This window comes from Panthera pardus, unplaced genomic scaffold (assembly GCF_024362965.1).
Source record: "Panthera pardus isolate Hobbes unplaced genomic scaffold, ASM2436296v1 HiC_scaffold_21, whole genome shotgun sequence".
Taxonomy (NCBI): domain Eukaryota; kingdom Metazoa; phylum Chordata; class Mammalia; order Carnivora; family Felidae; genus Panthera; species Panthera pardus.
The window spans coordinates 29,625,452-29,642,352 of record NW_026526777.1 but is presented as its reverse complement, the minus strand read 5'-3'; the positions used below and the strand labels follow the sequence as shown (position 1 = coordinate 29,642,352).

General features: G+C 40.6%; 1 protein-coding gene across 8 annotated transcripts in view; it reads left to right on the top strand.

Annotated features, from left to right (window-relative positions):
- Positions 1-523: 523 nt before the first annotated feature.
- CAMSAP2 (calmodulin regulated spectrin associated protein family member 2) overlaps positions 524-16,901 on the top strand; it is a 112,138-nt gene continuing 95,760 nt past the window's right edge. For all 8 annotated transcript variants that reach the window (XM_019430971.2, XM_019430965.2, XM_019430956.2 and 5 more), the window contains exon 1: positions 524-917. In XM_019430971.2, coding sequence (XP_019286516.1) covers positions 852-917 — 66 coding nt within the window. In that variant the 5' untranslated portion in view covers positions 524-851. The remainder of the gene's footprint in view (positions 918-16,901) is intronic.

Sequence of the window (16,901 nt, the reverse complement as noted above, 5' to 3'; positions counted from 1 at the left end):
GAGAGCCCGGGATTCACGGCTTCTCGCGGGCCGCCGCCTTCGCCGTCCGCAGGGAGGAAGGCCCGGGAGGCGGCGGCGGCAGAGACGGCGGCCGGAGAAGGAGGAGACGGCGACGGGAGGGGAGCGCAGAGGAGGGGCCGCGCCGCCGGCGGCCTGGGAGCCGCAGTGATTTTGACGTTTTCCTCCGCTCGGTCTCCGGCGGCCCCCGACCGGGCTGCGCTGCGGGGGGGACGCCCACCCCGTCCCGCGCGCCCGGCTCGTCCCTCCGCCCGCCGGGGCCTGAGGGGGTCTCCGCGCTCCGCGGGAAGGGAAGGGGGAGGCGGGGGCGTGCGGGCACGGCGATGGCGGGGACATTTTCCACAACGTGATTGTTAAAGCCTCCCCCCCCCTCCTTAAAATTCCGGGCCCTTCCAGCCTCCCCCCTCCCCCCCAGCCCGTGTGACTAAACGGAGACAAAGGGGAGGCGGCCTCGCTCACACGCGCGCTCGCGGGGCGGGTGGCTCGGCGGGGCGCCGGCGCGGGGCGGGCGGACGGACCGACGGACGGACGCTGCGCCGTCACATTCCTATGCCCGGGAGGAGCGGCGGCGGCTCCCGCGGGAGGCGGCAGGCTCGCGGCGCGGACAGCTGAGCTTCTCCTCCCTCGTCGCCGCCCGGGCGGGCCTCGCCCCGGCCCCGATGGTTTGAGCCCTTCCCTCGTCCGCTCCCGACCCCCGCGGCGGCGCGGCCACACCATGTGAAGGTTAGAGCCCGGACCTGCCGACGAGCCGCCGTGAAAGATGGGGGATGCTGCAGACCCCAGGGAGATGAGAAAGACGTTCATTGTTCCAGCCATCAAGCCCTTTGACCACTATGATTTCTCCAGGGCCAAAATCGCCTGCAATCTGGCCTGGCTGGTGGCCAAAGCCTTTGGGACAGGTAAGTGGCGTCTTCCCTTCCGTCTTTCTCCTTAGGATGTACACATCCCGGTTTTTTTTTTTCTTTCTTTTTTTTTTTTTTTTTTTTTTGGTTTCCGATCATCGGATGCCCCCTCGGTGCGTGTGTTCTCGCACAGGTTCAGGGAGATGATGGGGGACTGGGAAGACAAGAAAGAAAGGAGAAATTAGGCAGGTTTGGTCTTCAGCCAGGTGCTCCTGAATGGTCAGGCGGGATTTTACCCAGATTTCTTTTATTGGGTAGCAGAGGTGTTTTGTTGTGTCCAGTAAGCTGTTTTGTCTTGTTTTTACTTGGGGCGGTTTTGTGGTTATTTGCCTCGTCGTGCTGCGTACATTTTCCTCTCGGTCATAATTGTGATTACACCACCAAGAAATCTGAGCTGGTTTCTTTGATTATTGAAGGACGTGGACGGCACATAGTACTATATTGATTTTGACATTTGTAATGATGGCTGCTGTTCAGGCTTCCTAGAATGTAAGGTGGCCTGTGTCGAAGTGCAGTGTTGATTTTTGTTGTCATTCTTAAAGCCTGTATCATCCTTCCCTACACATTCCAGGCTCTATTAAACCAGTTATTTAAAACCAATATTCAGCTTGCTGATTGTGGGATGCTATTTTCATTTCCTATTATCAGTGAGATATATTCCTTTTACCAACGGTATCTTGGTTTCATAAATTAAGAGAAACAAACACTCCCTACTATGGGATTTTTTTTTTTTTTTAATAGTAGAGTTTCTTTGAGGGCATGTGCTGTTGACACAGATTGTACAGTGGGGTAGCAATTAAACATTCTCTCCGTTACCCAGTCTTTGCAAAATAACAGGAAAAGGGCCTCCTGTTGTAATTCCTTAGCTGTTGCTTCAGGAGCCCATGTTGTAGAGCCCTGAAAAAATCAGAGAGCTTTTCATAGGAAGATGCTCGTGTAAGGAAATTTCCTCTGATAACTTCAGGAATCATTTTGTAAGGTTTCTCTGCCCTAGTTTAAATAAAGTTTGGATGTGTAAAATATTGGTTGAAAAGTTTCTCAGTTTTTGCAGATATTTCTCCAGATGTTAAATAAATCTGTTTGGTTTTTTTTTTTTTTTTTTTTTTTTTTAATTTTTTGCGGGAGGAGAATGACTTATTTCCACTCTGAAGGCTGTGAAAATATGGGGGTTAATGCTCTCGTTCATTCTTCTTAAACATCATGCATAGCTGGATGTTTTCAGAGCTGCACATTTTAGTTAACTAGCAAAGGAATCTCAGTGTTTGGGAAATTATTTTAATTCATTTTGAAGGAAACTTTAACGTGATTTTATGTTTATGACAACTTTGTTTTATTTAAATTCTCATATTTTGATATTGAAGTAGAAAGATGTTAAGGTTTTAAAACTGGCATCAGGAGTAAGTGTAATTGAAACTCATCTTGAAATAATTTACATTTTAAAGATTTATTTGGAACTAAATGTGTAGAGTAACACATAGGAAGGAAGAAGCACAAAGTGTCCGTGTATTTTTATTTTCTGGCACCATTGATATCAGCAATGAGAATAATAGATGTATTTTGGTTTTAACGTAAGCAGCATGCTGAAGCTGATATCCATTTGGAGGAGAAATGAAAGCTGTTTAAGTATTTTGGAAAGACAGAGGGAAATTTACGTGGCGACCTATGTGGAAAAGCAATGTGTATGAAATGGAAGGTAGGGGAATAACACGGATACTTTCTTTCCTTCTGAAACTGAGAGGATGCTTATAGTACAGATGTCAGAATGTTGCCCTCGATTCACAAAGGCTACTAACCAGAAAGTGGCCTACTTTCGGGATATATGTCAGGCAAGTTTGCCAGATTCTGGACCGCTTGAGGAACACATATTGAACACACTTAAAAAGAAAGGAAGTGAAAGGAATCTAATATCAATGGAATCTGTTGTGTGCCAGGCACTCTGTTAGATGCTTTGCATGAAATTATACATTAGGGATTCACAGCAAGTCTGTGATGTAGGTAGTTTGTTCCCCATTTTTAAAAAATGAGGATGCCAGTGCACAAGGAGGTTAAACAACTTTCCTATGATCACACTTTTAGTAAGGGTGGAGATACGTTTTCATTTGACTGACTCCCAAGGGCATGGCATTGGTGGGGGCAGGGTATACCTGCTGTATGCCTAGTACTTTAAGTACATTGCTTCATTTACTCCTACAGCAACCCTCGAGGTAGATACTGTTCTCATTTTACAGATGAGGGAACAGGTTCAGAGCTTTTAATTTGTTTGAGATTAAACATCTGGCAGGTGGTGGATTTTGCATGCCAGCTCAGGTCTTTCTGACTCTGAAGTCTTTGCTCTTCATACCACTGTGCAGAGTGTGAAAAATGTGCACATAGTACATGTTAGAAGTCTTATTTATTTATTTTTTTATTTTCTTTAAAGAGTGGGCAGATCTTAACATACTCTCCGAAGGCTTAGATGAATATTATTGGTACTTGGTTACATTTGCCTTGGCAACAGTTGGAATGGATAAAAAGATCATACTCAAAATGGAATGAGAACCAAAGTTAAAAGACCTTAAGAGGGTAACTTAGTAACAGAACTTAATACGTTATTGAGAATGTTATGTTTGTACATTTTGTTTATTCTTTAATCAACAGACTTTCAAAGTATACATTTATATGGAGTGAACAGAAGAAAAGTCACTTCATTTTTTTTATGTAATTTTTTTTCTTCATTTTCTGCAAACATTTAAGTGGCAAATGTTAACAGACAACGTATTTCAAAAGTATTACCTAAGGGTATTCAGTTAATCTTTCAAAAATATTAGCCCGACTTGAAGTTGTGATTTACCAAATTGCTTCTTTAACGATGATATAAGAATCTTCAGTTATTAATTTAGTTTTTTTTTTCTATGAGAAACTTTCTAACTTTTGATGTATTAAAAAGTAGTCAATTTTAGAATCATATGTGTTGGAAAAGTCATTTAAAATGATAGCTAGAAATCAATGATGGACATAGAATGAAGTTATTGAACCATACAAAATAAATTACTAGTATTGTAATACCTAGAAAGCAGTTGGAGGTTTTACTTCATTTGAAGTCTTATTTCTGAAGCTTTGAATTATATTCTTCTCATTACATTGAAAATAGTCCAAAGAGCCCAAATCTTAATAGCTTATTTTGTAGAATAACACAGATACAGTTTTGATCAAATGAAGAATAAGTTTGTTTAGATGAATTTTAATAAACAGATGCTCATTACTTGAAGCAAATTCCAAAAGGGCAAGTTAAGCTGTACTGTCTCTGCTGTATTTGAACAGCTTAACCCATTTAAGCAATGGTATTGCTGAGTTTGCTTTAAATGTTCTGCTCCTCTAAATCTTTTAGGGAAAATGATGGGTACAAAACCTCTTTATGAAATTCTTGAATTTGAAATTCTTAACATGGAATTTAAGGCCCACTTCCTAGTGTTAATATATCATTTCAACTTTATCAACTATCATTCTCCCTTTTTAAAAAAATTTTTTTAAATGTTTATTTGTTTTTGAGAGAGAGAGAGAGCGAGAGAGAGAGAGCGCACAAGCAGGGGAGGGGCAGAGAGAGAGGGAGACACAGAATCTGAAGCAGGCTCTAGGCTCTGAGCTGTCAGCACAGATCCGATGATGGGCTTGAACTCAGGAACCGCGAGGTCATGACCTGAGCTGAAGTTGGACACTTAACCAGCTGAGCCACCCAGGTGCCCCTTATTCTCTCTTTTTAAAAAAAATCATTCTCCTTTTCATACTGTTTAGTTTAGTAGTATAAAATCATTTATCCAAACACATTTTGCTGTCAAAATCCTATGTAAGCTCTAATTTATATACATGTGTAGGTTGTGATGACAATGGGTGGCATTGTGGTTAAGAAAGACTAATAGCAGAGAGGCCAGTTAGGAAAGTTATTGCAGGAGTTAAGGCAAGATATCAAGAAAGCTTATAGTAGAGTGGAAATGATAAAGCTGCTAATATTTATTAAGTACTTGCTGTGTATCAGGCACTTTGCATGTATTACATAATTTTAATTCTCATAACAGCTTTTAAGAGATGGAAACTATTAATCATTCCAATTTTACTGATGAGGAGAATGAAGCTCAAGGTTTAGGGAACTCATCCAGAGCCATTCAGTTTATAGAGCTGGGGAGGGACACAGAGAGAGATGGAGACAGAGAATCTCAAGCAGGTTCCAGGCTGTCAGTGCAGAGCCCAACTTGGGGCTTGATCCCACGAACCATGAGATCATGACCTGAGCTGAAATCAAGAGTCTGGACAGACTGAGTCACCCAGGCAGCCCCGTGTTGCCCAAATATCTTATCTGAGAAATCCAATAAAGTAGGTAGCTAATAATGTAGATATGGAGTATGATTGGTAAGTTGAGGATAGAAATAATAATTTCAGGGTCTTCTGTGCATAAAATGTAACTGAAATTGTAGTAGATGTGAGGGTGATGGAATGTAGGGTAGTGAACACTTTACTTTGAGAGGGGGTGCTGAAGAAAAGGAGGCAGAATTAAAGCAATCAGAGTTAGAAAGAGAATTAAGAAAGTATAATAATACTGAGGCCCTGGAAGGAAAAATTTCAAGGGGGTGGTCTCATTAACAGTGTCAAATGCTATAGGTTTTTATTTTGTTTTTATTTTTTTAAAGATTTTATTTTATTTTTATTTCTTATTTCTTTTTTCTTTTTGTTAAGTACGCTTCATGCCCAGTGTGGAGCCCAATGCGGGACTTGAACTCATGACCCTGAGATCAAGACCTGAGCTGAGATCGCGTCGGACACTTAGCCGACTGAGCCCCCCAGGCACCCCTAAAGATTTTATTTTTTTAAGTAATCTCTACACCCAGTGTGGGGCTTGAACTCACAGGCCCAAGATCAAGAGTCACATGCTCTACTGACTGAGCCAGCCAGGCGTGCCTATAGGTTTTTAAACCATGCATGCCGTTCTGATAAGGGAGATGTGATACAGGTTGTGACTGTAGTAGAGTTCAGGAAATATATAAGGGCCATGTAACTGGAATGGTGACATTCAGAGGGAGGGAGAGGTAAGGGAGGGGGAAAGGGTACCACCAGCATCAGTGATCTGTGAAGGAAGACCTCTGAAGTGGAGGTGGTAGTTAGACTTGATCCTGAGGTGAGTCAGACTGAATGGGAAGTAGGCATTGTAGATGCGGAGATAGTTTGTGCAGGCATGGAGTTCTGAAACCAACATAGACCAGTAGGATTGGGGAGGTTTATGTAATGAAGTGTAGTAGGAGATCCAGCTTGAAAGGTAGATTGGAACAGAATTGTTTGAAGAGCCAGGGTAAGGAATTTGGTATTTATTTTGTAGATAAATTATTCTAAGCATATTGGATTGAAAAAGTGCTATGACTAATTTGTTAAACACATACTTTGTGCTAAGTACAATTTTGAACATTTTATATTTATTATTTCTTTTAATTCTGAGAATGACCCTATTAAGTGGAAACCATTTTATTTCTTCTATAACTCTAAAGCAAGGTTTCCCAACCACAGAACTAGGGGATGGGTAATTCTTTTTTGTGGAGGGCCATCCTATGCATTGTAGGATTTTAGCAGCATCCTTGGCCTAGTTGACAGTAGTACTCTCCACCGTCATTTCCAGTTGTGACAACCAAAAATGTCTCCAGACTTTCTCAATGTCTCCTGGGAGGCCAAATGACCCCAGCTTGAGAACAATTGCCATAACAATTTTAAGATATATATGCAATTTAAAAAGGGTTTTTGTACATTAAAGTCCAAATTAATTGTAAGACAACCTGATTTCAGAAGTATTCAAATGGAACATAAGAATTTAGGAAATTGGATAGTTTGCCCTTTTTGTTAATGAGCAAACAGGTTTAGAGGGCTTAAATAACTTGCCTTTGATCAACTTGTAAGTGGTGGAACCAGAATTATAGTCTAAACCTTTATGATACTAAAATTTGTATTTTAACCTCTATGTTATATATGCTTTCTGTAGTTCATCACAATTTTATTTTTTTAATGTTTATTTATTTTTGAGAGAGAGAGAGAGAGAGATTGAGTGCAAGCAGGGGAGAGGCAGAGAGAGAGGGAGACACAGAATGCGAAGCAGGCTCCAGGCTCTGAGCTGTCAACACAGAGCACGATGCGGGGCTCGAACCCATGAACCACCAGATCATGACCTGAGCCAAAGTCAGATGCTTAACTGACCAAGCCACCCAGGAACTCCAGTAGTTCATTACAATTGTATAGTATTGGAAGTGAAGGCATGAATGCATGAAAACCTTTCAAATATAAGTGTTAAATTTGTTTTGCAGAATTGAAAGTTTATTTAACCTGGGGCACCTTGGTGGCTCAGTCCCTGAAGCATCCGACTTCGGCTCAGGTCATGATCTCGTGGTTTGTGGGTTTGAGCCCTATGTTGGACTCTGTGCTGACAGCTCAGAGCCTGGAGCCTGTTTCGCATTCTGTGTCTCATTCTCTCTCTGCCCCTCCCCCACTGTGCTCTGTCTTTGTCTCTCAAAAATAAATAAATGTAAAAAAATTTTTTAAAGCTTATTTAATCTTAAACAAACCTGGTATTTGATAAATTAGTACAGAAATATAAAATATATTTAGTATTGGTCTGTCATTTCAGAGTCTCCTCCCCCTCCCTAAACCCTGGTGAATCTAGTTTTCCATGTATACTAGTTTATGGACCTTTTCCATTGGTACATTACAAATAATAATACTTTATTTTTAATTTTATTTTTTTAAATTTACATCCAAATTAGCGTATAGTGCAACAATGATTTCAGGAGTAGATTCCTTAATGCCCCTTACCCATTTAGCCCATCCCGCCTCCCACATTCGCTCCAGTAACCCTCTGTTTGTTCTCCATATTTATGAGTCTCTTATGCTTTGTCCCCCTCCCTGTTTGTATATTTTTGTTTCCCTTTCCTTATGTTCATCTGTTTTGTCTCTTAAAGACCTCATATGAGTGAAGTCATATGATATTTGTCTTTCTCTGACTAATTTCACTTAGCATAATACCCTCCAGTTCCATCCACGTAGTTGCAAATGGCAAGATTTCATTCTTTTTGATTGCCAAATAATACTCCATTGTATATATATATACCACTTCTTCTTTATTCATCCATCGATGGGCAACAAATAATAATACTTAAATGTTACACATTTATTAGTAGTGACAAGCTTGGTGCTTTAGCTGAGATAAAAGTTGTTTTCATTTATGACATTGATCACTTTCCATCCTGTGCCTTGCACAGTTTTTCCTTTCCTTCTTTAACATTGATTCTTCATCAACATAACATTTTAGATTAAAGGCGTGTACAGTAGTATCTTTGCAGTTCTCATACTACCACTTATTCCCTTTTTTTTCTGGGGCATTTTCCTGAAGTACTCTTTGTCTTGGTTTCCCTACTTGCTGAATAGTCATGGTAATAAGCATGTGTATGCTGCTTTGAGTTCACTAGAAGAAAAAATTGAGAAGTGTTAGAATTTATCAGTCTCACACTTAGGCTACCTTTACATATTCTGTGAGCAGTGTGGAATAGGATTATATTTCTTATAGTAACTTCAAAGAATTATTTTTATTGAAAGTATTTTTCACTACAAACTAGACAAACTAGAGGCTGGGCATATAGCAGTAGGGAGGCCACTGAGCTCGTCCTGTAATCCTTACAGCTGTACTCTGCGGTATTATGCCTAGTAATGTTTGTGGAGTATTCTGTTTTCTTAAGACAAAGAGATGGAATTTCCGTTAACCGGAATAAGTGTTCATCTCTGCACTCCATATTTCATAAACATAGGTTCCTGGGAGTGTGTGTGTATGATCTTAAAAAGGTGTTTTGGAAGTGCCATATTCACCAATTCCCAGCTCTCTCCTTCACACCATTTTTCTTTTTTCTTTTTTAAAATGTTTATTTCTTTTTGAGAGAGAGAGAGAGAGAGAGAAAGAAAGAGGGAGTGAGCAGGAGAGGGGCAGAGAGAGAGGGGAACAGAGGATCTGAAGCAGGCTCTGTGCTGACAGCAACAAGCCTGATGCAGGGCTCAAACTCATGTGACCTGAGCTGAAGTTGGACGCCTAACTGACTGAGCCACCCAGGTGCCCCTTCTTTTTTTTCTTTTTCTTTTTCTTTTTCTTTTTCTTTTTCTTTTTCTTTTTCTTTTTCTTTCTTTCTTTTTTAAATTTTAGAGAGAGTGGAAGCAGGGGAGAGGGGCAGAGGGGAGGAGGGAGAGAGAAAGAGAATTTTAAGCAGGCTTCATTCACCCTCTTGTGTGGAGCCCAGTGTGGGACTCCTTCCCACAAGCTGGGATCATGACCTGAGCCACCCAGGTGCCCCCACACCATTTTTTGTCTCTAAAATGGGAATTGTCTCTCTCACTCTCTCTCTGCCTTTCCCCTGCTGTCTCTTTGTCTTTCAACATAAACAAATAAACTTAAAAAAAGTAAACATTAAAAAACACCCAAAAATCTTTTCAAATGGGAATTGCATGCAGATTCTGAGTACTTTAGGCTCTTGGATAAAAGACATTTGATGAAACATTTGAAATATTTTAAAAGACGTTTGTCCTCAACCACGCACGGTAAGTTTCAAAATACAGTTGACCCTTGAGCTGCATGGATCCATGTATATATAGATTATTCTCAATAAACATATTGGAAAACTTTTTGGAGATTTGTGACAGTTTGAAAAAACTTGTAGATGAACTGCATAGTCTAGAAATACTGAAAAAAAATTAAGAAAAGTTAGGTATTATGAGAATACAGTATATAATACAACATGTAAAATGTGTTATTAACTGTTTATATTACTGGTGTGGCTTCTAGTTGACGGTAGGCTCTTAGTAATTAGTTTTTTGGGGAGTCAAAAGTGATATGCAGATTTTTGACTACATGGCGGGGGCGGGGGGTCGAGTTGGTACCCTTAACCCCCTGGGTTGTTCGAGGGTCAAATGTAGATGGTTTCATTTTTTTCTGCTGGCATTTTCTACTGCTCTCCAGATTCTCTTTTTCAGCTGTCTTCTTGTTTTCCCTTCTCTTTTTTGATGACATTCAAATAAAGGGGTTGCTGACCTTGTTAATTTTTCTCTAATTCATAGTTTTGTAGAACTTTGTAATGTAACAGATTTTGACATAGCAGAAATTTGTCTTTTTTTCCAGCCACCTCCATTTTTAAAAAATACATACTAAAGATTGTGATGATATCTTGAAAATTTACTTTTTGACCCCAAAATATTTTTTGAACAGATGAGAGAGGCACAGATTGAAAACTCAAAAGGTATTTCAGGGTAGTTCTAGTGAAAAGTCTCCTTCCCATCTGGACCCAGAGTCACTGCCATTTATTTAAAGCTAGGTGCCATCATCAGAAGTCTGCTTTTTAAAAGATCTCTTAAAGTACACTTAAAATGATTAAAATGATAAATTTTATGTTATGTGTATTTTACCACATTAAAAAAAAGATCTCTTAAAAACAGTAGAAAATGTATTGAAAAGAGACTAAGATTTGCAAAGGGGAAATAAGTAGGAAGTCATAGTCCACGTGAGAGATGATGACAACTTGAATTTGGATTGCAGCAGTGGATATGGAAAGAAGTGGGTGAATGTAAAAGATAAGACTTGGTGATTGGGCATGTGGGAACAAAGATGAGATTGTGGGGAGTGTTACGATTGCTTCTGTTTACTGAGAAAGGGAATAATGGAAGAGAGCCAGGTTGTGTGTATGTGCAAAGAACAGCATGGAGTTTGAGGAATATCTAAAATGGTGGTGTGTGCATTAGGCCTTAAAAATTCATATGTGGAATTTAGAAGATCTTTGGGATGAGACACATACATGGTTATAAAAAGAGTAACTGCCAGTCACTTTGAAGGAAAGTACAGAGGAGAGACAAGGGGACCTAACACAGGAGAGCCAGCAAAGGAGCCAGACGCAGAGTAACCAGAGAAGAGGAAAACAAGGCAGGGAAGTATGGAATCTCAAGCATAGGGAAGAGAACACTGAAGATGAGGGAGGTGTAAGGTTGTGCTGAGACAGATTAAGCAAGAAGTCTTATAAAATTCCATTGAGTTAACACCGATGAAGTTTTTTTTTTTTATTTAAAAAAAAATTTTTTTTTTTTTAATGTTTGTTTATTTTTGAGACAGGGAGAGACAGAGCATGAATGGGGGAGGGTCAGAGAGAGAGGGAGACACAGAATCTGAAACGGGCTCCAGGCTCTGAGCTGTCATCACAGAGCCTGACGCGGGGCTCGAACTCACGGACTGCAAGATCATGACCTGAGCTGAAGTCGGATGCTTAACCGACTGAGCCACCCAGGCGCCCCAACACCGATGAAGTTTTTGATGACTTGGCTGAGGACATGTTGAGGGCAATGTAGAAGCAAAACTGTGACCATAGTAGGTTGAAAGTTAATGAGAGTATCTTCACTTGTGGTAACAGAAAATCCATCTCAAATCGGCTTACAATACAGAGGACTTGTTGGCTCATATAACCAAAAAAATTCTGAGATAAGTTGGACTTTTGATCTGATTTGATCAGGTCCCATTTCCATTTCTTTGTGATTCCCCTAGCTATGCCCTTCTTTATGTGTGAGTTTCATTCTCCAGCTGTCTTCTCTCATGGTAGCAAATGGCTGTAGTAGTTCCAGGCCTCACATCCATCCACGTCCATATATCACACTACTCAGAGCTCTTTCTTAATCATTGAAAGTTGTGTACACTTCTTTTTTTTCTTTCTCTTGAAATAAAGCCGTTTGATTTCAGAAAATATCAAATATGTCCAGTAACAGTAAACTGCCATGTACTTTTCACCCAACCTCCATGATCATCAACTCATAGCCAATCTTGATTATCATTTACATTGATTTTTCTGGCCACACTGATTATTTGAAGCAAATCCCAGACATTGTATCATTTCATCTATAAATATATTAGTGTGTATCTCTAGTCAGGAATACTCTTTTTAAATATAACCATGGTACTGGCATCATCACAGCACTGTCTGTTATACCACTCCGTATCCTTAGTATTAAGATTTCTCTGATTGTCTCATAAATCGTCTTTATTTTTTTGTTTTGCACTTCATTTGTTCCAATCTATATCCAAATAAGGGTCATATTTTGCAATTGGTTGGTATGTCTCTTTAAGGTTTTTTTTTTTTGAAATTTTTTTAATATATGGGCTCTTCCTCTGTGTCATTTTGTCTTGCTTCCATTTATTTACTGGAGGAACCAGAGTGTTTGCCCTTTAAAATTTCCCAATTCTGGGGGCGCCTGGGTGTCTCAGTTGGTTAAGCGTCTGACTTTGGCTCAGGTCATAATCCTCCAGCTCGTGAGTTCAAGCCCTGTGTCAGGCTCTGTGCTAATGGCTCAGGCCTGGAGCCTGCTTCCAATTGTGTGTCTTCCTTTCTGCCCCTTCCCCGTGTTTGCGCTCGCGCACACGCATGCTCTCTCTCTCTCTCTCAAAAATAAACATTCAAAAAAATTTTTTTTTAATTTCCCAAGTCTGGATCTCCATGGTATTGTTTAATAGGTTTCCATAAATTGGCAGTTAGATCTAAAGAATTCTGTAGATTCAAGTTTATTTTTTGGCATACTTTACAGGTGGTGTGTATTTTTACCAGGAGGTGCTTAATGTCTAGTTGTCTCTTTTTCTATCATGATTTCATTTATTAGTGAGAAAGGTCTTTTAAATAGAAACTTCTCTTGGGGCGCCTGAGTGGCTCAGTCGGTTAAACGTCTGACTCTTGAACTCAGGGTCGTGAATTCCAGCTCCACATTGTGATCTGTGTGGGGCATGAAGATTACTTAAAAATTAATAAATAAATAAATAAAAAGAAAAAGAAACTTTTAGTATATGGTTACCCTTTGTGGGAAATTACCTTCATAAATGATAGCCTCCAAGTAAATTACCAGGCAAACTACTCCAGAGGTCACAGAAAAGAAGAGCTCACAGACCTAATTAAAATGGTTAAATCCTATGGTTTGTTAAATCAATTTACAATGAGAAGCAAGGAGAAAGAGATCAGGTAAGTTAACACATTTTAGATAGAGTGCAAGCAGGGAGAAAGAACCCTACTCTGAATCCTGCAATATACAGGGTTTATATGTCCATCTCTTTCTGCTACATTAGCCTTCCCTAATGATGATGGTATGGTCACAGGACCAGAGTTGAAGTTTCAACAAGGAGGCCCACAGTGACACATAGGCCAGTGATACACACTTGCTCTATCAGACAGACACAGGGAACAAGCATGCCAGGCACAGCCGTGGGTTACCAATAAGCCTGATGAATAGCCTTGGACTCTGTGTTACTTGGTCAGAGGACAAGCAGGCCGGAATGGGTGTTACCAGTAGGTGGCCATATTAAGGACTCATGGATATTAAGTATTCATGTATATTTAGTGTTCATCGTCTCTTGTTCGTTTGTCTCATGCATATTCAATATAGCATGAATATTTAGGGCTTTACGTATATGTTTAGTATATCATGAATATTTAGTGTCTAGATACCTCATGAATATTTGATATCTTTTGGGGTTTTTCATTCTTTTTTTCTTTTTAAACATACATGATACAATCCACTTACCTTTATTTAACATATTTGAATTCTATGTTTAACAAACTTTTTGCTTACTAGTGCTTGTCTATACTTAAAAGCTTTCACCTATATTTTACAAACTACAAACATATTCTTTTGTAGAATTGAAGAGTCTAGAAAGTGAAAGTACATTACACTGAGGTACAGGGAAGGCAGAATAAATGCTACACCCTTCCCTTAACCGGGGGGAATTTGTGCCAAACTGTGTGGGTCACTGGCCCCCAAGAATCTGAAAGGGTAAAGAATAGGGAGAAAGAGCATTCTAAATAGTGACCAGAATATGCAAAGGCAAAGGCTCTGAAGTGTAAGAAAGTGTGATTGTTGGGAACTGAATGTGGCTAGCAGGGATGCATAATACAAGGTGGTGGGTGGAGACAGGGATCTTCCTTCTAAGGTCAGAGGGAGGATTTTAATCCTTAAAGAAGTTGGAAATCATTGAAAACCCTAGAATTCGTGGTGGCGTGTGCGACATGATCAAATTTGCTTATTGCCTATAAGCAATGGGTGGAGAATGCTTTGACAAGAGTAGGGACAAGAGTAGATGTGTGAAGACAATTAGGAGTGAATGAAGTAATTCACATGAGAAGCACTGATTGCCTGGGCCCAAGAGATGTGAGTTGAGACTGTGAGAAGGGGATGGATTTTATTTGGGAGTTGAAGGAGAAGGAGGCATTAATGATGACTCCTAGGTTTCTGGCTTAGGCAACTAGATGGATTGTGGTATAGTTTGTCGATGTGGGGAATGCTGGAAGATGAACAAATGTGGAGGAAAAGACTGATTTGGGACATTTTGAGGTTTCATGGTGTTTTCAGTGTAATTTCAAACATGTAAGAATAGTACAAGGAACTCCTGAGTACCCTTTAGCCAGATTTATCAGTTGTGAACATTTTGTCCCATTTATCATTCTCTTTCTCCCTCCCACACAAACGTGTGTATATATATACACATAATATTTTCTGAACTGTTTGAGAATGCATGAGAGACATTGTGTCCCCTACCCCCAAATACTTTAGTCTATCCCCTAAAATGAAGGATGTTTCTTATATATAATCTCAGTAAAATTATAACAATAATGAAACTTAACTTTGATACAATATTATTATCTAATCCACAGTCCAAATTCTAATTTGCCAATTATCTTAATGTCATTATTGCAATTTTTTTTTTCCATTCCAAGATCCAGTCCAGAATCATGCATTGCAGTTAGTTGACTTGTCTCTTTGGTCTCCTTTAACCTGAAATAGTTCTTCAGTTTGTCTTGGTCTTTCATGATGTTGACACTTTTATAGACTGAGCACCCTGAGCTGCATGCTGAGCTGGGGCTCAAGCCCCTTCCTTGGGCACTGTCTTAGCTCTTGCCAAACCTTTGGCCTGTGGTACAGGCAGCCAGTTCTCTGCAAGGGCCACCTGGGCTGCCTCCCCTCTTTAGGTTCTTATACCCTCCTTTCGAGTGTGGGCCCCTATTTAGCAGATATCCCCTCTGCCTTTGGTCTGAATGACTGGGATGGTGGCTGCTGGTGCTGGCAGTGTCCCAAGAATGCCCAGACAGTATGAAGAAAAACAAAGTGCACAGAGACGTACCTTCTCCCAGGCAAAAATTGATGGAGATCCAGGAACTAGACACCATTTCCCAATCCATTCCTCCTCCTGCCATCTTCTTTGGCTTTCTTTTTTCTTGTCCTTTTCTCTTCTCTCCCTTGGCTGACCTACCCTTGTACCCCCTCTCATCACTGCTGCCACCGCCACCTGTCTTTCCACCAACAGATGTACCCTCTTGCCCCCTTGCATGGAACCATCTCTGCACTGTCCATAGGATTTGGGCAAGAGTGCCCGGGAGGCACCCAGAAACCAGTTGGCATCTAGGTAGCCCCCAAGGACAGATGTTTAGCCAGAGGGACATTTCCTTAACCAAGATATAGGTGCTAGGCTGATTGCTACTGGAGTTTAGCAGACAGAGCTAGGAAACACACATATGCATACATAGCATAAAGTAAATATATTTCTTTTTCTGTATATAGATGGATGCATAACACCATGTGTTCAAACTGACACTTGGCATTTTAGTCCCAACACCACAGAGTTCGTTCTAGTCTTTCTAGTTCATTTCTAGTCCCTTCCTATATTTGTAGCTCCCCTTGTCAGTGAGAAACTTGGCACCCATTTTGAATTTGGGGTTTCTTTGTGACATCCAAGTGAAGAGTTGGGTAGGGTAGTTGGCTTATAAGGATCTGGGGCTTGGAAGAGGTGCTTTAGTCTCACAGGGTAGTGGGAGGAGTGGAGGAAGTAATTTAAGCTCAGGAATGCTGAACAGCACTTAACACATCATTTGGTAAGTGGAAGGGTAGAGGGAGTTCACTTTTAATTGGCATCTCATTTGAAGGCAAAGCTCAGTGTTTAGGTACTTGTCATTCTTTTAGTAAACATTTGAGTGCCTGCTGTGTTCCAGGCACTATTATTCTAGGCACTAGTGACACAGGACAAAGAAGTATCCTGCTCTCCTTGAGGTTACGTTGTAGTGGAAAGAGGCAGAAATAAACAAACATATATTATAGGATAGTAATAGCTGTTATATAGAGAATTAAAATAGGATGACTGATTGGGTGGTCAGGGAGGGTATATCTGAGGAGGTGACATTTAGCTGTCATCTGAATAGAATGAGCTATCTATGTGAAGGTTAGATTGAGGAATGTTAGAAGCAGAGGGAATAGCGAGCGCATAGACCAAAAGGCGTGAACTTGGCATGCTGTAGCAACAGAAAGACTTGGGTGTCTGGAGCATAGTGGGCTGGGGGCGGGAGAGGAAGTTGAAGCCGGAGGAGGAGGAGCTGGTATGTGTGCAAAATATGGAGAAACTTGAACTCAGAGAAGTTAATTAGTGCACTCAAAATCCCCTAGCAAGTAACTGCTAAAATTCAGACTCATCTTTTAAACTCCATTGCCCATACTTTTCCCAAAGCCCCAATTTTCCCCACTATATCATGCTGCCCCCCCCCTTTTTTTTTTTAAATTTCAAAGCAGGGGAAAAGAGCAAGGGGAGGAGAGAGAGAGAAAGAAAGAAAGAATCTTAAGCAGGCTCCATGCTCAGTGCGGAGCCCCAGATGGAGCCCCTGACATGGGGCTCAATCCCCACCCAGCCCTGGGATCATGACCTGAGCCGAAATTAAGAGTTGGTTGCTCAACCGACTGAGCGACCCAGGTACCCCATATCATGCTGCCTCCTAATGGTAGTGAATGTAGGTTAACTGAAAACAGGTTTGGTTTTGAGCGTTTTACTTCTTTGCAGAAGTAAAGCGTGGCCTAGGAGATAACTTTAAAGTTTTCCAAGTAGGTGCAAAGAATGAATTATGATTATTAGCACAGAATCTGGGAGTTGAGGGGAGTTTT